At 33.5% G+C, this 22,255-nt stretch overlaps 1 protein-coding gene across 2 annotated transcripts in view; it reads left to right on the forward strand.

Annotated features, from left to right (window-relative positions):
- Positions 1-22,255, forward strand: part of LOC136026580 (peptidyl-prolyl cis-trans isomerase sig-7-like) — a 48,928-nt gene that overhangs the window by 8,301 nt on the left and 18,372 nt on the right. For both annotated transcript variants that reach the window (XM_065703287.1, XM_065703288.1), the window contains exons 2-6: positions 1,903-2,035; positions 3,853-3,957; positions 8,859-9,014; positions 19,873-19,969; positions 21,102-21,343. In XM_065703287.1, coding sequence (XP_065559359.1) covers positions 1,903-2,035; positions 3,853-3,957; positions 8,859-9,014; positions 19,873-19,969; positions 21,102-21,343 — 733 coding nt within the window. The remainder of the gene's footprint in view (positions 1-1,902; positions 2,036-3,852; positions 3,958-8,858; positions 9,015-19,872; positions 19,970-21,101; positions 21,344-22,255) is intronic.

Raw genomic sequence — 22,255 nt, forward strand, 5'->3', positions numbered from 1 at the left:
TGAGTGGTTCAAGTGTTCTAGCAGCTGTGGCTTGTATAGTGGCTGCATTTATGCTACATTGGGTATTACCCTTACAGACAGGGCATTTTCATTTGCACTCACAGAAGCTATTGATGGTTTGAGTGGTTCAAGTGTTTTATCAACTGTGGCTTGTATAGTGGCTACATTTATGCTATATTGGGCATTACCCTTAAAGACAGGGCATTTTCATTTGCACTTACAGAAGCTATTGATGGTTTGAGTGGTTCAAGTGTTTTATCAACTGTGGCTTGTATAGTGGCTGCATTTATGCTATATTGGGCATCACCCTTACAGACAGGACATTGTCATTTGCACTTACAGAAACTATTGATGATTTGAGTGGTTCAAGTGTTTTATCAACTGTGGCTTGTATAGTGGCTACATTTATGCTATATTGGGCATTACCCTTAAAGACAGGGCATTTTCATTTGCACTTACAGAAGCTATTGATGGTTTGAGTGGTTCAAGTGTTCTAGCAGCTGTGGCTTGTATAGTGGCTGCATTTATGCTACATTGGGCATTACCCTTACAGACAGGGCATTTTCATTTGCACTCACAGAAGCTATTGATGGTTTGAGTGGTTCAAGTGTTTTATCAATTGTGGCTTGTATAGTGGCTGCATTTATGCTACATTGGGCATTACCCTTACAGACAGGACATTTCCATTTGCAGCCTAATCTCCTCCTCACTTTAGTTAGAAGATTATACTCAGGTTTGCTAATCTTAAGAGAGCATATGCATAGCCATTGTTTGCATCTATCACCATTCATTGTACTGGATTCTTCATCTTGATTCTCATTGCAAGCAGTGCAAATGTCTTTGTCTTTATTGGGGCCCATCCATTGCCTTTTTAGCAGCATTGCTTAACTTTCAGCCCTAATATCAAGGCAATGCTGTTGCACAAGAATCAAAATATGATTTGATAGGACCACTAATGGGGCAAAATGGAATGTGATTGTGGTAGATAGGACATTTTATTAACAAACTTAATAGTTCTTTTGTCTGAAGTTAATCTAGAGTTGGATGGAAGTACATGTCATGTCCTAGGCATACTTTGAGGAATTTATTTAATTTTTTTACTTGTAGCTGACATGCTAATCAGCTTGGAAATTATAAGCTTTATTGTCAGAGAAAATGTATGTTAAGCTAATAAATTTATTTCTTTTTCTAAATAACTAGCATACTTTTATTGCACAATCCCTTTCTTTATGCAGGCATTTCAAAAACATTTTAACTTGCATCTTTTGAGGATTGTTTGTTTTGAAGTTGTATTGACCCCTCCTCTTGTTCAATTTTAGATTTGCTATTAGTAGATTAAACTTTCAAGTCAAACTTCGTGCAAAATTTGGAAATAAGCTTATAAGTGAAAAGGTGAAATATATATATATATATATATATATATATATATATATATATATATATATATATATATATATATATATATATATATATATATATATATATATATATATAGGTGGAAGGGTGTTGCTTCAGAAACATATACATAGGTGGGAAAAGGAGGGTTCAAGTGAGAAATTTAACCCCCCCTCCCCTCCCCACCCTGAATTCTTTGTCCAACTCATAAAAAAGTAACACAAATGAACATAAGCAAAATTTTTAGAATCTCTGTATTTTTAAGTTTTTTGTTTGCTCTATTTTGGAGTTTTTTTGTAAGCCTCCCCCCCCCCTCACAAAAAAATATTTGTTTTGTATGTTTTGTTGTTTGATAGTTATCTTGTGAGTTATAATACATTCATGTGTCTTATGTCAATGTGAGTAATTCTTAGTTGTGGTTTTGCTGTTTCTTGCTTTATGAGAAATTTTTATGTTTGTTTAGGTGCAATGATTTTGCTATTAGTTGATAATTATATATTTTTTAAGGATGTCTGAATTTCATGAAATTATGCAAAATGAAGTACTACAATTTCAGCCTCTTCCACACAGTGCAGCATAATTTTATTGCTCAAGCAGGGGATCCCACTGGTACAGGAAAAGGAGGGCAGTCTGTTTATGGGTGAGTATGTTTTACCTAGTCATAATATACATTTCTAAATTACTTTTCTGTAATGGGGGGGGAAGCTGATAGACTAATGTTCCTATTTCATGCATGACCTTGAGAGTGTAAAATTGGAGTATTTTGTCATTAGCATATATTCTCATAGATATGAGCCTTTTGGGTGAGTATTTCATAATTATGTGTTCTTCTCCTTCTGTTTAAGCTCGCAGTCTTTTCAGTTGAGACTATTCACCCTTTTTTCTTTTGACTCACTCTGTGAGATGGACAGAGCTACTGAGTTGGTTTGTCCTTATTTATCTTAAATCTGCTCAGATTTCTTGCAGTAAATATTTTGATACTAGGAGTTGAATTATAAGAGAATATACATTGAGTTCTGTGCTCTGTGTGCAGGTATGGTCAACAAGACTCTTGGCTGATAGTGAAATTTGTGGTGTTTGAAGCATTCCAACATTTTACATTGCAGGGTATACTCTCCAGATGTCAGCATATTACATTCAAATAGGCAATGGTGAATTGTTTTATTTTTAAGATTGCAAGAACTACAAAGGGGGGAGAGGGAACTTCAACACTTGAATTAGGGAACTGATATGGAAACGCCTGATATGGGAAAATAAAGGTTAGTTGTTGTTTTTTTTTTTTTTTTTTTTTTTTTACTTAGAACAGGAAAGTCAGCCAAAAAGGCTTCAAAAACTAATAATGAAGTGGCAGAAAAATTGTATGGATTGAGTAACTTTACTTGTACTTGTCCTAGTTATATGTTCAATAACTTGCCTATATTGTAGGTTTGACTGTGTATTTTGTTCAATTGGATTTGTCTATTCAATCTAAGTATCTATTCAATTATCTATTGAATCTAAGATAAAATTATTGAAAATTGTATCAAATAATAATAAAATAAAGTTATCTATTGAATCTTAAATTGTTTACTGAATCTAATTATCTATCCAATTGAATTATTTATAGTTGTGTATTTGTTCAATTGGATTTATTAATTGACAGTTAGCTACATGCTTTCAGTGTAATATTCAAATTTACACCATTTTCAATTGAAATAAGAACAAAAAAAAACTAATCATAAAATGTTCAACCTATGAAGAGCTAAATTTACTCACATCCTGCTTTTTTAGTACTTGCTACAAATTTACTATTACTAATTGCTGAGTTAAATACTACTTAAAAAATTTTTGATGTAACAGCCTAAGATAGTTTTCTTAGAAAATGTCATCTCTTTATGTATTTTAAATACAGTTTGGTAACCTGTCCTAGGGAATACTTCTAAGGAAGGGAGAAAAATAGTAGATAATTACTTGCCTCTGCAAATTTAAAGAAAATTTTTGGTCATGCATAGATAGAAAAAGAATGTTCAATTGGATAATACCGAATTTACAGTGTATGTGTTTTAAGTAGATGAGTTATATGTAGAGCAGTCTTGTCAATTCATGAAAACTAGGGGGGAGGTGGCAAAATAATTTTTTTCAAAATATGAAGAGGGGCGAAATTTGCAAAGATTTTTTTCAACTTTTCTAGTGAAAAATTTAAAAAGTCATTTATCAATGCTAATACTAAGGAAGTAATTTTTCAAAATCTAGGGGTACATACGCCCACCTCCATATTTGATGCTCCTAGTTATGTGTATAAAGTTTCAACCTTCTTCCCCACTTGATGGGAAGATTGAAAAAAAAAAATTAATAGTTAGTATAAAAAAATAACTTCCTTTGCTGAAAAGCAAAATTGCAAATGATTGGTAATCTTAAGGTTTGAAAATTGCATTTGTTTTTCAGTAATGATTGAATGAATTTTCTTCTTTTTTTTAGATTGCTGTATGGAGAGCAAGCCAAATATTTTGAAGCTGAGTTACCTCCAAGTAGGAAACATAAAAGTATTGGAACCGTTTCTCTTGTGAATTGTGGAGACAAAAAGTAGGTTAAATTTCTAAATATGGACATTTGAAGTTCTTTTTCCTCCCCCTGACATGTTTGACACAAAAAAATGTAACAAAAATGAATATAAAACAAATTTTGATGCGTTTTCAAAGGTTCTTTTCTAACCCCCCCCCCCCCCACGCTAAAAATTCTTTTGTAAAATATCCTTCCCCCCCCCCCCAAAAAAAAATCTTGGATACAGCCCTGTAGGAGGTATGATATTATTATCAGAGATATTATTATTATTGCTGATCCTGGTTGCGTAGGTAATCATTAGTATTTTTTAGCATTTAAAACATGCTACTGATACTTCTCATAAAATTGTCTGAAGTTAGTAAAGCTGCACAAGCTCCTCTTCAGAATTGCTTTATTCTGAGCTATGATTCTTTTTTTCCCTTCTGGTGAAATTGCTAATTTTAAACAGGGAAAAATTCCCAGTTTTTGGTGGCTTATCATTCTTCCCCTGAAAAAAAAATATCCTAGCCAACTTGTGTTTTTGTTGCATGCAGAGCTAGATAGTAGTGTTGAAACCAGGGACCCCAATTCATGGAAACGCATGGGGAGTGATCTCCTTTTTCTTTTTTTCAATCAACATACAGAAAAAAAGTATTTTCAAAGTCTAGGGGTGGTGAAATTCTTAAAAAAAAAAAAACTAAAACAGAGTTTCTTTGAAACCGAATTAAAATTGAATAGTTGTGGGCATCAAGCCATGGCTAATTGTAGAAAAAGCCAAGACAGATAGTCCGATTGAGTCAGAGGCAAATCTGGCATTAACCCCCCTTATTAGAATTGTATAAAAATGAATTAAAATCGAATAGTTGTGGGCATCAAGCCATGGCTAATTGTAGAAAATGCCAAGACAGATAGTCTATTTGAGTGAGAGGCAAATCTGGCATTAACCCCCCTTATTAGGATTGCATAAATCAGTTAAGGCAGTTGAACCCTTCTCACCCCAATTGGTGCTCTTGGTTGGAACATATTTGTATACCTTCACCCAGCTGTGGTGGTTCAAAAGATGTTATGTGACATTTCTTGCTAAACTAATGTTTATACCCACCATTCTAAACCAAGCAAAATGACTTGATCGTTCTAATAAGTTTTCTAATACATCATTTTTGCTGTATTAAATCAACATACCATATGTGGTATCTTGAGACAAAATAGGTTTTATTGTCTCCTTGAGCTTAGCATACCCCATCAACTGGTCCTTTATTATTAGTGTTCCTGGAAAATGCCGGGTAATAATAATTAGGATTAAAAGCATTACAAATTTTGGTTCAGATGATAAATCGACAATGTTAGAGAAAAATGATTAAGAATATGTTGGGTGTGTTTTGTGTTTCAGTGTGCTTTTATGTTTAAGCACATTTGAATATGGATTTTTGTCAATATGGATTTCTTTCAAGTATATTTTAAAGAAATATCCAGTATCCAATACCACTAATCGTTTTTTTGTCATTTTAGCCAGGACAGATGTGGAACATGCTTTTTTCTCTTTTTTTGTTGTTTTTTTCTCTTTTTTTTAATACATTCTTAATCCATGTTCTTTATTAGGAAGCTTAACAACAGCTTTTCTTGTCTTGTGACCATAAATTTTATGGCTGTCATAACAAAATTCTAAATGTTATCTCCCCAAAACCTCAATATTTTTGTTATGCTATTTTGCCTTGGTAATACAATTTATTGCTAGGCAACACAAAACAGCCTTTTAGAGCGAATCCCTTAAAATAAGATCTACAAATGGAATGCTTGCTGTGTTGTACACTGTTAATTATAAGTGCAAACCCCTCAATCCCAACTAACCGGTCTGTCAGTAGAGTGGTAAACCTATAGCAGACATAATAGTACTTGGGGGTAACAGCCTATTGATCATCATGTGTAAATCTTATATATTGCTCTTAGCATCAGTGTGGAGAAATAATTTGTTTTATATGTAACATGCAATGAGGTTGAAGTCATGTTATTATGCAAATTAAATAAAAAAAAACTAATTTTTTTAGCTGAAAGTAAGGAGCGACATTAAAACTTAAAACGAACAGAAATTACTCCGTATATGAAATGGGTCGTCCCCTCCACAATCCCTCGCTCTTTACGCTAAAGCTTGTAATTGTTTTAAAAAGTAGAATTGTGGCAAAGAGTCAAACTTTAGCGTAAAGAGCGAGGGATTGTGGAGGGGACGACCCATTTCATATACGGAGTTATTTCTGTTCGTTTTAAGTTTTAATGTCGCTCCTTACTTTCAGCTAAAAAAATTAGTTTTTTTTATTTAATTTCTGAACGTTTTTGAAATAATGCATGTTTGGTTTTGGCTCTCCGCACATAAATTATTAAAATGAAATTTGGATATTAATTCTTTTTTTGGCTAAATGGCTTTTTCTTAGTTTTGATCAGACGATTTTGAGAAATAAGGGGTGGAGAAGGAGGCCTAGTTGCCTCCAATTTTTCGGTTACTTAAAAAGGCAACTAGAACTTTTAATTTTTAACGAACGTTTTTATTAGTAAAAAAAATACGTAACTTAAGAATTAACTTATGTAACAAACTTTCATAACCTTATATTTTTATTATGTATACGAAGGGGTTTGTACCCTCGTTCATACTTTAACCCTCGTTCTTTACACTAAATCGTAAGTTTTGTCCCAATTCTTTAAGAATGACTCCTGAATCAGAAAGGCCGTAGAATAAAGAGTTGAAATTACTAAAAATACTTTAGCATAAAGACCAAGGTATTTATCTCCTCCTAAATACCTCGCTCTTTATGTTAAAGTATGTTTAGAATCCCTCATATGCGTAATAATCTCTGTTCGTTTTAAGTTTCAATGCTACTTCTTCCTCTCATTTGAAAAAAACGTTTTCATGTTTATTTTTCATTGTTTTCTTATAGTAATGCTAGAGAATCCTGCGCCCTTTTCATTGAATTTTTCTTCCCCAATGACAGATTCCTCCAAGGAAAGATCGTCCAGCATAGCCCCCTCCCCTCAGCCCCACCCCCAAACAAAATAAAATCCCCCTGAAAACGTCTGTACACTTCCCAATAACCATTACTATATGTAAACACTGGTCAAAGTTTGTAACTTGCAGCCCCTCCCCCAGGGATTGTGGGGGAGTAAGTCATCCCCAAAGACATAGTTATTGTGGTTTTCGACTATGTTGAACAAAATGGCTATCTTAAAATTTTGATCCGTTGACTTTGGGAAAAAATGAGCGTGGGAGGGGGCCTAGATGCCCTCCAATTTTTTTGGTCACTTAAAAAGGGCACTAGAACTTTTCATTTCCGTTAGAATGAGCCCTCTTGCGACATTCTAGGACCACTTGGTCGATACGATGACCCCTGGGGAAAAAACAAAAACAAACAAATAAATAAACACGCACCCGTGATTTGTCTTCTGGCAAAAAATACAAAATTCCACATTTTTGTAGATAGGAGCTTGAAACTTCTACAGTACGGTTCTCTGATACGCTGAATCTGATGGTGTCATTTTCGTTAAGATCCTACGACTTTTAGGGGATGTTTCCCCCTATTTTCCTAAATAAGGCAGATTTTCTCAGGCTCGTAACTTTTGATGGGTAAGACTAAACTTGATTAAACTTATATATTTAAAATCAGCATTAAAATGCGATTCTTTTGATGTAGCTATTGATATCAAAATTCATTTTTTTAGAGTTTTGGTTACTCTTGAGCCGGGTCGCTCCTTACTACAGTTCGTTACCACGAACTGTTTGATACATAAGAGAGAATAATGAGGACTTTTTTCCTAAGACAGTGAACAAACAAACCTATTTGAATATTTCGGCCCTAATCTAAGGGCTGTCTTCAGCAAAGAAAATAATAAACAGTAACATACTTACAATAAAAGTTCTTGGTTTAAAATCCATTTTTTAAAATAGCCTAGGCATCATTACTTCTTAGCGAAAAGTTCAGCCAAGACTCCGAGTCTGAAATATTCAAATAGGTTTTTTCGTTCACTGTCTTGGGGAACCTCATTATTCTCTTTTCTGTATTTGTATTTTGGAAAGGCAGTGGGGTCTCTGTCATTATTTACATATTATTATGAATGTATTTATTGAAAGTCTTTATAAAACAAGGGTGTACTATAAGTTAATTAAAAAGTGATCCTAATAACTAAAATAATGCTTAGTATAAGGGGAATATATACAGATTTGACTTAAGGCTTGTTATAAAATATTGAGAAAATGGTAATAATAGCATAATAATGGTAATGATAATAAGGGTGTACTTTAATTTAATTAAGATGTGATCCTAATAACTAAAATAATACTTAGTATAAGGGGAATATATGCAGATTTGACTTAAGGCTTGTTATAAAATATTGAGAAATGGTAATTTCAGAAACAGAATTTGGCTCTGGAGGGGTCTGTGGACAGTAATAGTAGTAGGAAAGAGGCTGCCTTAGACATTTCAGAGGATACAATTGTTACACATAACCATAGGTAAATGCAGGTCCAACCCTTGGTGAGGTATTGTGACTCTTTTTGGCCATTAGCTCTCATTTTTTTTTTTGGGGGGGGGGGGGTAAAATCTTGTGCTCCTAGTTCTTCTTTATTAACGAATGTATGTAACCATAGCTGCACAGAAGGGATGGGGGTTATGCCAAGGTTTGCGTGAGGGGTCCTACCCCCAATAAAGTGAGAAAAATGTCCTCCTTTGTATTATACCGTCTTTCCCTCCCCCTTCCCAAGTATCTTTAAATCTTGGTTTTATAAAAATGTGATTCCTTTGGATTAGTGCCGCCAAACTTGCTATAGTACTTTTCTTTTTCAGTTTTTCATGCTCTAAAAATGGATGAACTATAAATCTCAAATTGACAAAAGAATGTCTGGCAATACTTTGAAATTTCATTTGTTTAAACTTATGGTTAATGTTTCCCTTCTTTTTTAGGTTTGGGTCTCAGTTTTTCATTACCTTAGCTGAAAACTTGGACAGCTTAGATGAAGAACACTGTGTCATTGGACAAGTCATGACAGGTTTAGATGTCATTACAAAGCTCAATGAGGCCATTTGTGACAAGGAAAACCGCCCATATCAAGATATCAGGTGAGAATTTCATTGATTCTAGTCCTAACTTATATGATGCATTTTTTTTACGAGATGACTAGAAAAAAAAGGAAAAAGAGGAAACATTTTTTTTTTTATTATTATTCATTCATTATAGAGAGAGGGAAAAAATATTGTCATTTTGGTTATTTGTTATCATATAAAAAATTTCTGCTCAACAAAATAATTCGGAGATCTTTTATGTCATATGTATAATATAAAAAAAACCAATTACTTTTTTTTAATTGTTGTTGATTTGTGTATTAACCTTAATTTATTTTTCAGAAACCTCACAGGGAACATTTAGATGGAACTAGTTGTCCAATGGATGGGCATAGTTAAGTTTTGGAATAATTACTTGTTTCCGACTTATTTATCTGTTAAGTTTCAGTATACAACCCTTAATATTTTTCCCATTTTCATATTCAAGATGGATATTTAGACCCTAGGTTTTGGATCCCTGCCAAACAAAATATCAAAATATAGCAATTGCTAGGAGTCAAGTCTTGTTGTCTTGATATTAAGAAGGACGTGGATCCAGATTAAGAAGAATCAACAATGAAAGATATAAAGCAATGGATCTCGCTGTGAGGTGCAATTTTTTGGGGTTTCGGCTGTCTGAGGCAAATCCAAAATGCTCTTCGAGAGGTTGAACTCCCACATAATAGTTTGAAATGCTTCTACAGGATCCATAAATGCTCTCTTCTACATTGCTTAAATTGGGTTAACCTTATTATGGTTGGCTCCAGCCCCCGACAAAGAAGTGAAACCTTTGCCCTCCGAGAATGTCACGTGATTTTTTTCGTTGGAGGTGCATGCTCGTGTAAACAACAGGTAGGAAGAATATGTTACGGAAATTGTGAGATTTCGATTTGTGTGTGGGGGGATGGTGGCTTGCTTGATACTTTTTGCTTTGATACTTGAAAATACAAAGTAATTGTTGCAGCCATATTGAATATAAACAAATTTTATTGGGCTAAGGATTTTTTTTCTTGAAATTGCTCAAATTCTATTCAATCTTGTTTTATTTGGGGATAAACTTTTCATCGTGGGTGCAAACAAATATGCCTTATTTTTCATATGGAGAACTTGTTAGGCCAGAATTTGTTGGGGTTTTGTTTTTGTTTTTTTGTTTTTTTTATTGAGAGAGGTCGTGTTCTGGCTCAAGTTTGGAGGAATGTTGGGGTCACACTCCAAAGGAGAAATGGGAGTAGGGTTATTCTTGGGAATTTTGAACAAAATGAGTTAAGATATATAAAATCATTAAACTTTAGACATCGAAATAAACTTATATATTTTTAGCATTAGGTTTCTCCAGGAAAAATTCTCTTATTCATGCTCTTGATTTTTGGGCGTTTTATAGCCGTCTTTTGAAGAACGTTTGAATCTAAATTTTCTGTCAGATACGTTTCACAATCGAAGACTTTTAAGGATAGGTGGGGAGGAACACTAATCTTAAATAGAATTTTGATAGTACTTTTTGGTTTAAGCCAAAATAGCTATGTATGGTGTAAGCCAAAATAGTATTTTGATAAAATGAAAAAAAACTACATGGGACACAAGGAGGACTTGGCGTCGGAAAAAAAAAATATGAAAAGACGATTCTAAGAGACACATGAACTATTAAAGTCAATAGGAAATATCCATGAGTCCTTTCTTAATTACAGGGACTGAAATTTGAGAAATTCTCCGATAGTTCCCACAGATAGAAATTCTCACAGATAAACCCACTGAATTGTTATGAGCTGAACAAGGCAATCCGGAATATCTATATGGAGACAGTGATGTCATAGCTGGTATAAGCAGATAAATTGTTGCTGATGAGGTCTATCATGGATTATGGTAAAATAGATCTATAGCCTTATGAGGAACTGATGATCGTGCTCTGGGGAAGGTGGAGTTAATTCCTCCTTCCAGAAATTCGGCTTTTTGTGGAGTGGTTATGAAATAATGAAATATTACTTTTAATCTCCTTTTCTTTAGGGATAAATAGGCTAATTTTTTGTGGTATTTTCGTAGCACATCCGTGGTAGGGGGTCTCCAGGCTTTTATCCCCTTCCGAAAATTTATATTTTTTTACGATTGTACCTGTTTTCTCTTACTGTTTCTGTTTAATTTCCATAGATTATTTTAGATTCCCCCCCCCCTAAAAAAATCCTCGGTACTTTCATGGTATTTTGTATTGCAAAATTCTCTATAATATGCAACTCTGATGTGGCCGACAGAAAAGGGCTTGTCTTGCTGTTTCATTATTCATTATTGGTAAATGGATGAAAATAGGGTTTTTAGTGCAAATATATCTTTTTTATAATAAAACAGGGATTTAGATAAGAAGCATATGCAAAAATCAAGGAATACATGTAACCTATAAGAGTAGAAACTTGCGCTTTTGTCGAAGAAAAACAAAACAAATCAACAATGACTTCTAGCCACTGGTATTTCTTGGTGTTCTTTGATTGCAGTAATAAGTTTTTGTTAACCGAAAGGTTGAAGGTTCAATCCCTTCCGGGTGCAAAATCTTTTTCTTGTAGTGCTGCAGCGGGGTTGATCTCAGCTTAGTAATACGTGACCCAGAGTCCAGACTCTACTGTAGCAACACATCGGAGGCTCGGCTCGGTTCGTGAAAAAAAGACAATGACGAAGCATGAAAACGATGACAAGAAGCGCCAAACGCTAGATGACCCTGGAGGTTTTTTGGACCCTTGCGTCAGTTTCTGCTCTTATAAGCTGCCTATACTCGCTGGTACAAGTTGCAGTGTTGTGACTGAACTAAAGAATTTAACTCATAATTACCCACAATTCGAAAGTAGAGGAAGGTTCTCACCAGCATATTTAGCTTAGGGGGAATTTAAAATGATAAACATATAGATGTAACTTGCTTGTTTCTAGCCATTTTCGATGTAACTATTAGAAAATAATCAGTTATTATTCAAGTTTTATTGATTACCTTGCTGTAACTAATTTAATAACAACTGCATTGTTTTTTTGTTTTTTTTCATTATCTGTGATCAAAGTCTATATTCTTAAAGATAATTTGATTCCTATAACTCTTGATTATTCAACATTGTAGTTTTTAAACTGTAAATTCCTAATAATTTTTTTTTTTTTTTTTTTTTTTTTTTTTTTTTTTTTTTTTTTTTTTTTTTTTTTTTTTTTAACAAGGGGAAAAAGTTATGAGTAGTTGTCTGAAAAAAAGAATTCAAATAGTACATTTTTTCATACCATGCCTTCTTGAGAGGCAAATTTGGTCATAGGGAAAAAATTTGGCCTCCTTTCATTGACTGGCGTGAAATATTGCTGGAAAGCAAAACAAACAAACGTTTTGTCAGGAAACACGGAAATTTCATATAAATCTTCTGTGGATAATACGGCATATAAATCCATTCTACCGCAATTCTCATTTTAACGACCACCGTGGAAATCGCGTCTATGATCTGCAGAGCAGCCATTGTGGCCGGCAAGGGCGTCCAGGGACTATTAGATAATCATCTTCTTTAAGATGCTGATAATATGTCCAGACTTTACTAATCCAATCAAAGGATGTTGCCCATACTATTACGATATGATGAAACGACAGAATATACTGGCTCAGATGAAGAGTTCAAAAATTCTTGTCATAGTTTAGAAAAGTTTCAGAGAACAGGGAAGATAAACCTACAGATCAAAATTTGAATATTGGAAGCTACAGTACGAGTTAGAAGCTGACTTGAATATCAGAATGAAAAGTACGAAACGTGAAATATAGGTACAAATTTTGTGTTGTACATTTTTGTTACAAAAAATGTTGTAACATTTTTGTAGTACTTACTAGATTGTACGCAAAGTACCTGAAGACTTGAAATATCACAGGACCAAGGCCAACTAAACATAAAGAAAACAACATTTTTTGAAGTTAACCAAGTATTCTGTTTTTGCCCACAGCACAACTTTCCAACTACTAGTCACTTTGCGACGCAACTTGTACCTTCTTTGCGGATGCAATAAGGTCTTCCAGATAGCAGCCAAAAAGTGTATATTCATGTTTGTCATGTAAACTATGCAGGTCATTGAATTGAAAAAAAAGAAATAGCAGCACCCCAAAATGCTAAAATTAGAACTTATAGTAAATAATGAACTCAAGCCCATAGTAATCGAAATATTAAAAATAGTAGCCTACCTCTAAAAATAAACAGCAGTACACGGTGAAAAAATCTGTGAAAAAAAAAGCACGACAATGAGAAAAAAACAGCACTACACTGAAATAGGGTCTAAGTTAACGAACGAACTCTAGCCCATAGTAACCGAAATATTAAAAACAGCGTCTCATACAAGCAAATATTCAGCGAAATTCTCTGAACAAATCGTTTATTTGTCTCTTTCCTATGGTGCAGTTACTTTGTCCAGATCTTAAAATTGGAAGGACTTCCTTCATCTTTGTATGTCTTCCAGAAAAATGACTGTTAATAGTCTAAGCCCATTATATAGGTATACTCTATATCTGACTTGGACAGAAAAGGCGTAAAGGGTTTGATTTTTCCCCTTATACATAGGAGGAACTCCCCGGTTAAACTTGCTCAGAAGGACCTTGCTTGGAAAAATTGGAAAATATCGTTCTAACGTATATTGTTTCTTCTTTTGGTGCTCCATATCCCGCTCCCAACTGTTCTACGTTTGTGTACCTATATCCAAGAAGTGTCCTACCCCCTCAACCAGTTCTAAAGAAAAATTGAAAAATGTTCGAATTAGAATTTTCCATTCTAAAAAGTAATTTGACTACCCTCCTTAATAAAAACCTACTAATCTCTCCTCTCCTCCATGTGTCTTTGTATATGGTTTCATCTGTGTTTTTAGTTATTCTAACTTTCTAATGCTACTTTCTACAAATCTTCAACTTTGCCTACGAACCCTAGCCCGTAGTAACCTAAAAAAAAAACGTTTTAATAAAAGACTCAAGTGGGGAAGAATCCCTGTTTGAAGGAATGATAACTGTTATTTCGATTAATCTTAATGATAAATGTTCTTTGCAAATATGAATTTGTTAGAATTTGGAAAAATAGCCTGAAACCCCACAAATGGGTGTCTGATCGAAGTGAAAACCCTTTAAGGAGAATTATAGTCCCCCTCTTGAGCAACAGCAACGAGGAAAATCCCTTTCACTTAAGACGTAGCGATGGTTCTTCCTGTTTTTTCTCTTTTTGTCACCGCTAGTGAGGCACTAACACCTCATAGAGAAATCTTTAAGGGTTCATTTGAAAGGAAATTGTTATATCTACTTGCTTTTTGTAAATAACGGAACGTCGTATTAAAAGTGAAGTACAATTTATGAGAGAAACCGTCTCTTCATAAACAAGATGATGTAAAATTCGTATCTTTTGACAAGATCATGTAACAAGCGTATCATTTTGATAGTCTTAAGTGTCATGCTGCTTGGTTGATGAACCATAAGAAAAAAAACACGAATGAATAAATTAAAGAGCAACTTGCTCTTACAGAGAAAGAGTTTAGAGATGATCTCCACAGTTCAACAAGAAGCTGTCTTCCCCTGAACGGATTCGAAGCAGCTGCCTTTATATGTATCGAACATTTTTTTAAAGTGACCTAGATGTATTAGCATTCAGAGGAACAGATATATACAATGCCTATTTTATTGTTGATTGACTGTCTACGATGAGTAAGGTAACTTTAGTTTGTATTTGCTGTTGATTTGACAGGAATTATTCAACAGGAATTTGAGCCATCTTTAAGAAATTATTATGCAAGCAATGAAAGTATAACAAGTACCATATTTATTTATTTATTTCTAATCTTTCAAACAAAACAAAAAGTACACAAAGACGAAGTACAAAATATAGAAAAAACGGGAATAAAAAAAATGATAATTGTTTATCAGAACAATTAATGAAAATTACACTGAGCAACTGTCTCATACATATAACTTCAAACATTACTGTAAAAGAAGGGGATGCCATGGATGAAAGTCGACTTTGAGGTTGTGTTTCAAAATAAGTTTTGACAGAGCTATTTCTGGGTCGGCAAGTTTATATTCACGGATAAATCCTGAATTTTGGTTCCAGTTGGGTAAATGGAGTAAGTATTTTGTAAATTCGAAACATACTGAACGGAGTTTACGTTTATCTGTTTGAATGAACATCTTCCAAAATGGTTTTGTATATAGGAAATGCGTTAGTGCTGTTGAATTGTAAAGTCTAACAAGGATTGTTTGGTTGAAACATTTTTTTTTTTAGCCCTATTCAGTTCTCTGTAAGAGCATGAAAGTTGCTAAAAGTTGTAGAAGGTTTTTGACTTTAAGATCCAAATATCTCTTGAAGGTATTTGAAAGGTTTGATTCTTAGTTAGAATGTAAATACAAAAAAAATGCGTCTTGAACTCATTAAAGTTGACTTTTTTTATTAGCATAATTGTATAATGTTTATTATTACTACAAACCTTTAGTTAATTCAAGAAATTCACTTTTTGAATGTAAATAGCGTAATTTACTCCCTCTTGACCGAATTCTTGTGGGTATAACTTTTTCAGACAAAGTTCTCAACTTATTAATTTCCCGTTTCCGTAGTACAAATTTGACCTTCAAGTCATCAAAGAATACAAACTATTTATTAGTCTTGGCTTTTTTTTCGACAAGTGTAACTAGTGTTGACCGGACTTAATTTACTCAATCGGGCGTAATTTTCTGTTTTTTTTCTTTCTTTTTTTTCATAAGTTTGGCTAGTATTAAGCGGGCTTAATTTTCAATATAAGCTATTTTTCTTTTTAAAGAAAAAATAGTTTATACCTTAAAAAATACCTTTTTGGGGTATTTTCATTGAAAATGTATTTTTTTGCATTTTCAATAAAACAAACATTAAAAAATGACAAATTTCCCCCCGCCCTAGATTTCATATATATATATATATATATATATATATATATATATATATATATATATATATATATATATATATATATATATATATATATATATATATATATATATATATATATATATATATATAATATATATATATATATATATATATATATATATATATATATATATATATATATATATATATATATATATATATTACCCCCTCTATTCTTCGTCAATTGATGCCACTTGGTTCAAGTAATTCTTCTCAAAAACAAGATTATGAAGATAATATGATAATATGTAAGATACTGTAGTAGAACGGGAACCCTTGTACAAGGGTACAACAAAAATGTATAAAAAAAGAGACAGCAAATTATTTTTAAAGTGGTACTAACCGATAGAGTGAGGTTGACGATAGTCAATGGAGTTCAAATTCAACAGGGAATCTGTTCTGATTTTAAATGAAAATAATTATTTGCGTCGAAAAGATATTAGATTGGTGGAGCTCTCAACTAACCATCTATTTGCATATCTAAGTCTAACTTTGGGTTTAAATTTTACTACTTAATACAAATATGTGCTTCTATTTTATTTTTTTTTTACTCCATTTTCGAACTGTTCTATTCTTCTTTCCTTTTTTCCTTCTTTCTTTTCAGTGGTGTCCCCTCCCCTCTAGATGTTTTTGTCCCTTCCATAAAGAGACAATTTTAAGGTGTATTTTTTATCAGAAAACGACAAGCTCCCCCTCCTTAGACATGGAAAACCGCATTTCCCCCGTCCTCCACCTCAAGCCTTCGTGAATTTATACCATTGTTTCTTCATGTATTACCTTTTTTAAGAGGAAGCATTGGCATGAGAAAATAAAAATGACCATAGGTAACTCATTCTATTATCTCCGAGACGCCTTTTCAGCCTAAAGTTTTATGGTTTTGTTATGGTCTTGAATACTTATACAATTTCCCGATTTTCAATGGCCTTTTGAATTTCATTATTTATTGCTTTCATCTTGTCATCTATTACCGTGATCATCTTTTTCGACTCCAAGTATCGGTGTGGGAGAATCCCATCCACTATTGTTTTCTTATGAAGAAAGCATATCAAGGCAATTTTTTAAAACATGTTCATAGCCGTGTTCAGATTAGTGATCTTGATAATTGTTTATTGTCTTGGATTTTTTACATATGTATATTGTCGAAGCAGAAGACTGTTTCTCATCATTTTGAGGTTGCTTAAATAGTGGTAAAAGTATATTGCATTTATTGCGGGTTTATGAGATTAAAATTGGTGGACCCCATGTTCTTCGAAATTTTCTCCCCCTTCTCTCCCAATTTATTTGCGATTGTGATTCAATGAAAATATATAAAAATATGGACATATTCTAGAAACCTAGATTTTTTGAAATAGCCATAGCTCTCACCCAGCGTCTATGTCTACCTTGTATGCCCTTCTCTGCTAACCTTATCTTATAGTCTAGTATGAATGCATTACTTAATGATGATTTATTGACTGAAAAGTGTTAGACGGGAAGCAACTTGTGTTCTGGAATCATGCTTAAAATTATACTAAAGTTATTAATTGCTTTGTAGTTCTACTTTAATTTGGACGTATCATATGAATATTTCACAGGTTGGACACGGCTCTTTTTGACCGCAGTGTCTGGGAGCAGGGCTCCTATATTGGGGATATGTGATTATTAGAATCACGCGGGCCAAAAAATTAGATTTAACTTCTTTATAGTATAGAATGGAGGATATTATGCATAAATTCCATTGTATTCTGGTAAGATAGAATATAGCATATTACACATTAAAAAAAATATTCTATCGCATTAGTTTAGAAGAGTAACGCATGGCAAAAGCTTAGTTTTTGCAGCGAGGATTTTTTTTAATATTATTACTATTGCCATTTTACAGGATTTTTCAGTTTCAGCTTGTTATGGCTGTTCATGTCGGTTCAAGTAAAACCAACTAGTTGTTGTTCCGTCAGTGGGTTTTGCAGCTATGACAAACTATCTATATTGTAAATCAATTATGTACACCTGCGCAGTGGTGGATTCAGAAGTAATGTTTGGCGAGGACATGGATGGAAACTGATTCCCTCCTCATTGGTATTTTTCGCCCCTCCAACCCTGGATCCACTCCTGTACGTCCATGACTTCCTCTCAGAAGATATTTTCATACATTTTGCTTAAAATCCATGTTTCTCTGCAGTATCTTTCTACTGGTTATTATATTTATATATTGAAATATTATATATTTCAATAAAATATATAATAAAGAGGTCATCACAAATATGAGGAAAAGCTGAGGCTGGACCATAATTTGTATCACGTTTGTTAATTAATTTGGTATAAGTTCAGCTGCTTTCTCTGTTAGGATTGTCTTTATTTTCTGTTTTTATTTTACTATAAGAAGATGTAGATGGGAGTCGAATCCCTTTTCAATGCCTTCTTCTTCTTGTTCCACTTTTTATTCCTTTTTTAAAGTTGGTTCTGAGCCAAAGAAAGAAAGTAAGGAGGTCTGACCCCCTTAATTGGTTTTATTAGCCTGTTATAACTAAATAAAAATGACACCAAATGCATTTTTAATAACGTTATAAAACACATCAAAGTTGAGAGCTGTATAAAGCTGATTTTTATGAAGCTGGTTAAGGAGCTGAAAGTTTGGCCATAGATCGCATAGGTTATTGTATATATTATATTCATTTTTTTGAATTTACGTATGTTCAAATAAGTATACTTAACTGAGATAAAGACATTGAAGTATATTTATTTTATTCTATTGGTAGAACCAAAAATAATATTATGGACTATCAATATTTGGTGTTGTATCCATCTTATCATGTTTCCGTTTAGTTTAGTTGTTTTTAAGAGGATATTTAGTTGGATAGACTGATAGATCTATTAATTAAAGTCAACATGTAGATGATAAATGAACAGACGAACAAGCACAATAAAGAAAGAAAACGGGACAGGTAAGCACACAACCAAAAACACTAATGAAAGCAAAGATTTTGTTTTAATATCCTACATATGCTATCTGTTACAAATAATGAAGTATTTAAATATTTTTTCTATCTTCTTTACTTTTTTTGCTATATTGTCAAGTTATTTTTACTTTAGTTGTACACCTTTTTGCTTAAGCATTTTTAAATGAGTGTGTTCTGTTTGGTGCAGCTCTTGCTACAAAACACAACTTTCCATGGTCGTCCCAGGGATTTGATTTGTTTTTGCTGTTATTTGCAAGGAAAATGGAATAGCAGTTGTTGTAAAAATTGACCATTTGCCTTCTCAATCGGTACCAATCCACCTCTAAAAACAATCAATTGGAAAGTGGAGCTTTAGAGCAAGAACGCTAAATATAAGACGACTTTCGTATATTCTACCATAGTGGAAGCTAAGACAGCCTGAAAGGCTACCATGGGCTTCCACTGTCCAAGATACGGGACATTGGAACACAACACTAAATATGAACTTTTTTTTTTCATGTAACTTCTTTTTGGCGGTATATAAAAAATTGATCCATTTTGTTGACAACCAAGAATTTTGAATTCTTAGAAATGTTTTATTGGTTTCATTATATTGGCTATTCTTTGGATTCTGCCTTTTAGGGATGAAAGTGTAAGAAAGTCAGAATTTTTAAGTTTTTTGTGAAATATTTTCATGAAAGGATTTTAAGTTTTAGCTTTACAAGATTTTAAACCAAAACAAAGGGGCAGTTGCAAAAACTTAAGTAGGAAAGGGAAGAAGGCTTTAGACCCGTACTCCTCGCTCTGTAGAGTATTTAGGTTTCTTAAAATTCTTTCTGTAATTTTTTCTATTGTCTTTTCTAAGACAATTTTCTAATTGGCTTTTCTTTTGCCTTTTCTAAGAGGTCATATTTGAAGCTTAGTTTAAAAAGTAATTCAAGGATCAGCATGCATTGTAAATAAAGGTTTAACCACGCCGTTGATCTCAGGTTATTTTTATTATATCAAATGTATTATAAGTGTTTTTTCTTTGTTGCGTAGGATCACCCACACGGTTATCCTCGATGACCCCTTTCCAGATCCTGAAGGTTTTTTGGCACCAGATAGGTCACCTGAGCCAACTCGTGAAATTCTTCAGGTAAGAACTTTATTTCTTTAATAGCTTGTGTGTACTACTAAAAATTCACTGCAGCACCAAACTGCTAGGGGCCAGAACTGCTGCCGGTGCTCCTTCTTCATCCCAACCCATTCAAAGCTTCCCTTTTTACACCTTCCCAAGAAAATTAAATTTCATTTTAAATCCTTTCTTACAACCTATTTCTAACCAAATTGAGGACAGCTTGTTTTTCGTTTGGCCCAAGATGGTTAGCCAGAAAGGATGATCTTTGACAGTCTGCCATCCGCAAAAATTGTTTTAGTCATCTCGATCTTTTGCTCATTTCAGCCCTAAAAAGTGATATAAACCAAATTTTTAGTACAGCTTATCGTTTGATATACGGTGAGTTGGACGGGACAGTGTGTCAGTAGTTCCGCATGGTTTTGTCATATTTAAGAAGTTAGCTCCAGTATTATTATTGGGAGGAAGAGGGGTCTACATCCGGAGAGTCAAGGGGCATAGGCTATAAAATAATTGCCCTAGCAAATTATTGGGAGAAAACTGCCCCCCAAACGACACCACTGATTATATTTAGTTTAAACATAAAATACAAAACATAGGATCTAAACAGTTCCCATTAGAAAAAAAATTCCCTCTTAGAAAAGGTTTCGAAAAAATACCCGCACGATTACTTAGTATGCATAAAAATTGCTTGCATGCATATACATAATATGTACATACATCATCAAGTGTTTACGTTTAGAGCTATTCAAAGGGGATTCTGCGCCCCCTCCCTTTACCTCTTATTCCATAATATCCTCTGATTTTGTGACGCTGTACCTTCTTATGTTGTTTTCGTCAGGTATCCCCCCCCACTCCCACGCGAAAAAAAAAGAACTAAAGGAAGTTCTTTTACCTAAAGGAAGCATTCATTGGAGACAAGCGTGTACGAACCTTCAGTCGCCTGGCACTGGTAAACTCTAGAGGCGTAGGGGGTGCAGTCAAGGGTACCAGGCAGACAAGCACTTATAGTCTCTGTATCTCTTTTTTCCTCTCTTAATTTCTCTATATTTCTGTCTTTCTTTTCTTCCTTGCATATTTTCAGTAGTTTGCAACCTTGAAGTTCTGAATGAATATTCACGATTCTTCCACTACACGGTGGTAAATATTTCAGGGTGGAAGGATTGCTCCAGACGAAGATATTAACGAGTTTGCTGACCGCTCCCAAGAAGAAATCGAAGAATACATTAAAGAGAAGGAAGCGAAGGCTCAAGCAACTATCTTGGAAATGATTGGAGATTTGCCAAGTGTTGACGTGGCCCCACCGGAGAATGTTCTTTTTGTTTGCAAATTGAATCCTGTGACAACAGAAGATGATTTGGCTATTATTTTTGGACGTTTTGGAAATATTGTCAGGTATAATTTGATAGTCTTTACATTTAAACCTATTTTGTGACAGAATGGTGCAAATTTTGTTTCAATTGAAAACGACTAGGCTCTGTAAATTCGGACTGATAGGCCGAATTTATAGCGGTATTTTATGAAGTCTTTATTGGCAAAATATTTAGAATTTTTTTTTATTACTTATCTAAATAAGAATACCAATAGAAAGAAATTGGCCTGTAAATAAACAGGAAGGTTTAGTTTTATTCATTTTATTTACTTATCTAATTGTTTTTGTATTTATTTTGAACCCAATTTTGTAGTCAAGGAAGACAAGCTTTGCACTCTGAGATTTTCCAAGCTCCTGCTTGTAATTAATAGAATATACTTCTTTCTTTTTCTTTTCTTTTTTTTACTGTGAAATTCACCAAGCAAATTAAAATTTAACCTGTCAGAACCTACCTCAAGATTTGATCTTCTTGTATGACTACCTCTTGAAAGTGATCTACCTCGACAGTCTGCCTCAAAATCTTGATGCTGTACTTGTAGTGCGTAGAAATACTTATATAGTAGGGATAGTCCGTCAGATCCTAATATATATCTGTATATATAAATATGTATATATATTTATTTATTTATTTAAATAGATACGAAAAATTTTTAGTCAAATAATTTATAGGGAAGATGTAAGATCTATGAAAAGTAAACATATTTTCAGGTTTACTTTTAACAGTTGACAAAGAAGCAAAGTGTAAATACTGTTTCCTTGCACACAATAAGGAAATTACAATTTTTTAACTTTGAATTGTGGGCAAAGACTACTCCATGATCTTTCTCTGGTCCCTAGGTGTCAACAGTCAAGCATTTAATTGACTGTAGATATGCTGGATGCTTTTACAAGTATCGCAGCTAAACGGATTGAACAGGTGAATCGCGTTACCAGAG

This window comes from Artemia franciscana, chromosome 4 (assembly GCF_032884065.1).
Source record: "Artemia franciscana chromosome 4, ASM3288406v1, whole genome shotgun sequence".
NCBI classification, from domain to species: domain Eukaryota; kingdom Metazoa; phylum Arthropoda; class Branchiopoda; order Anostraca; family Artemiidae; genus Artemia; species Artemia franciscana.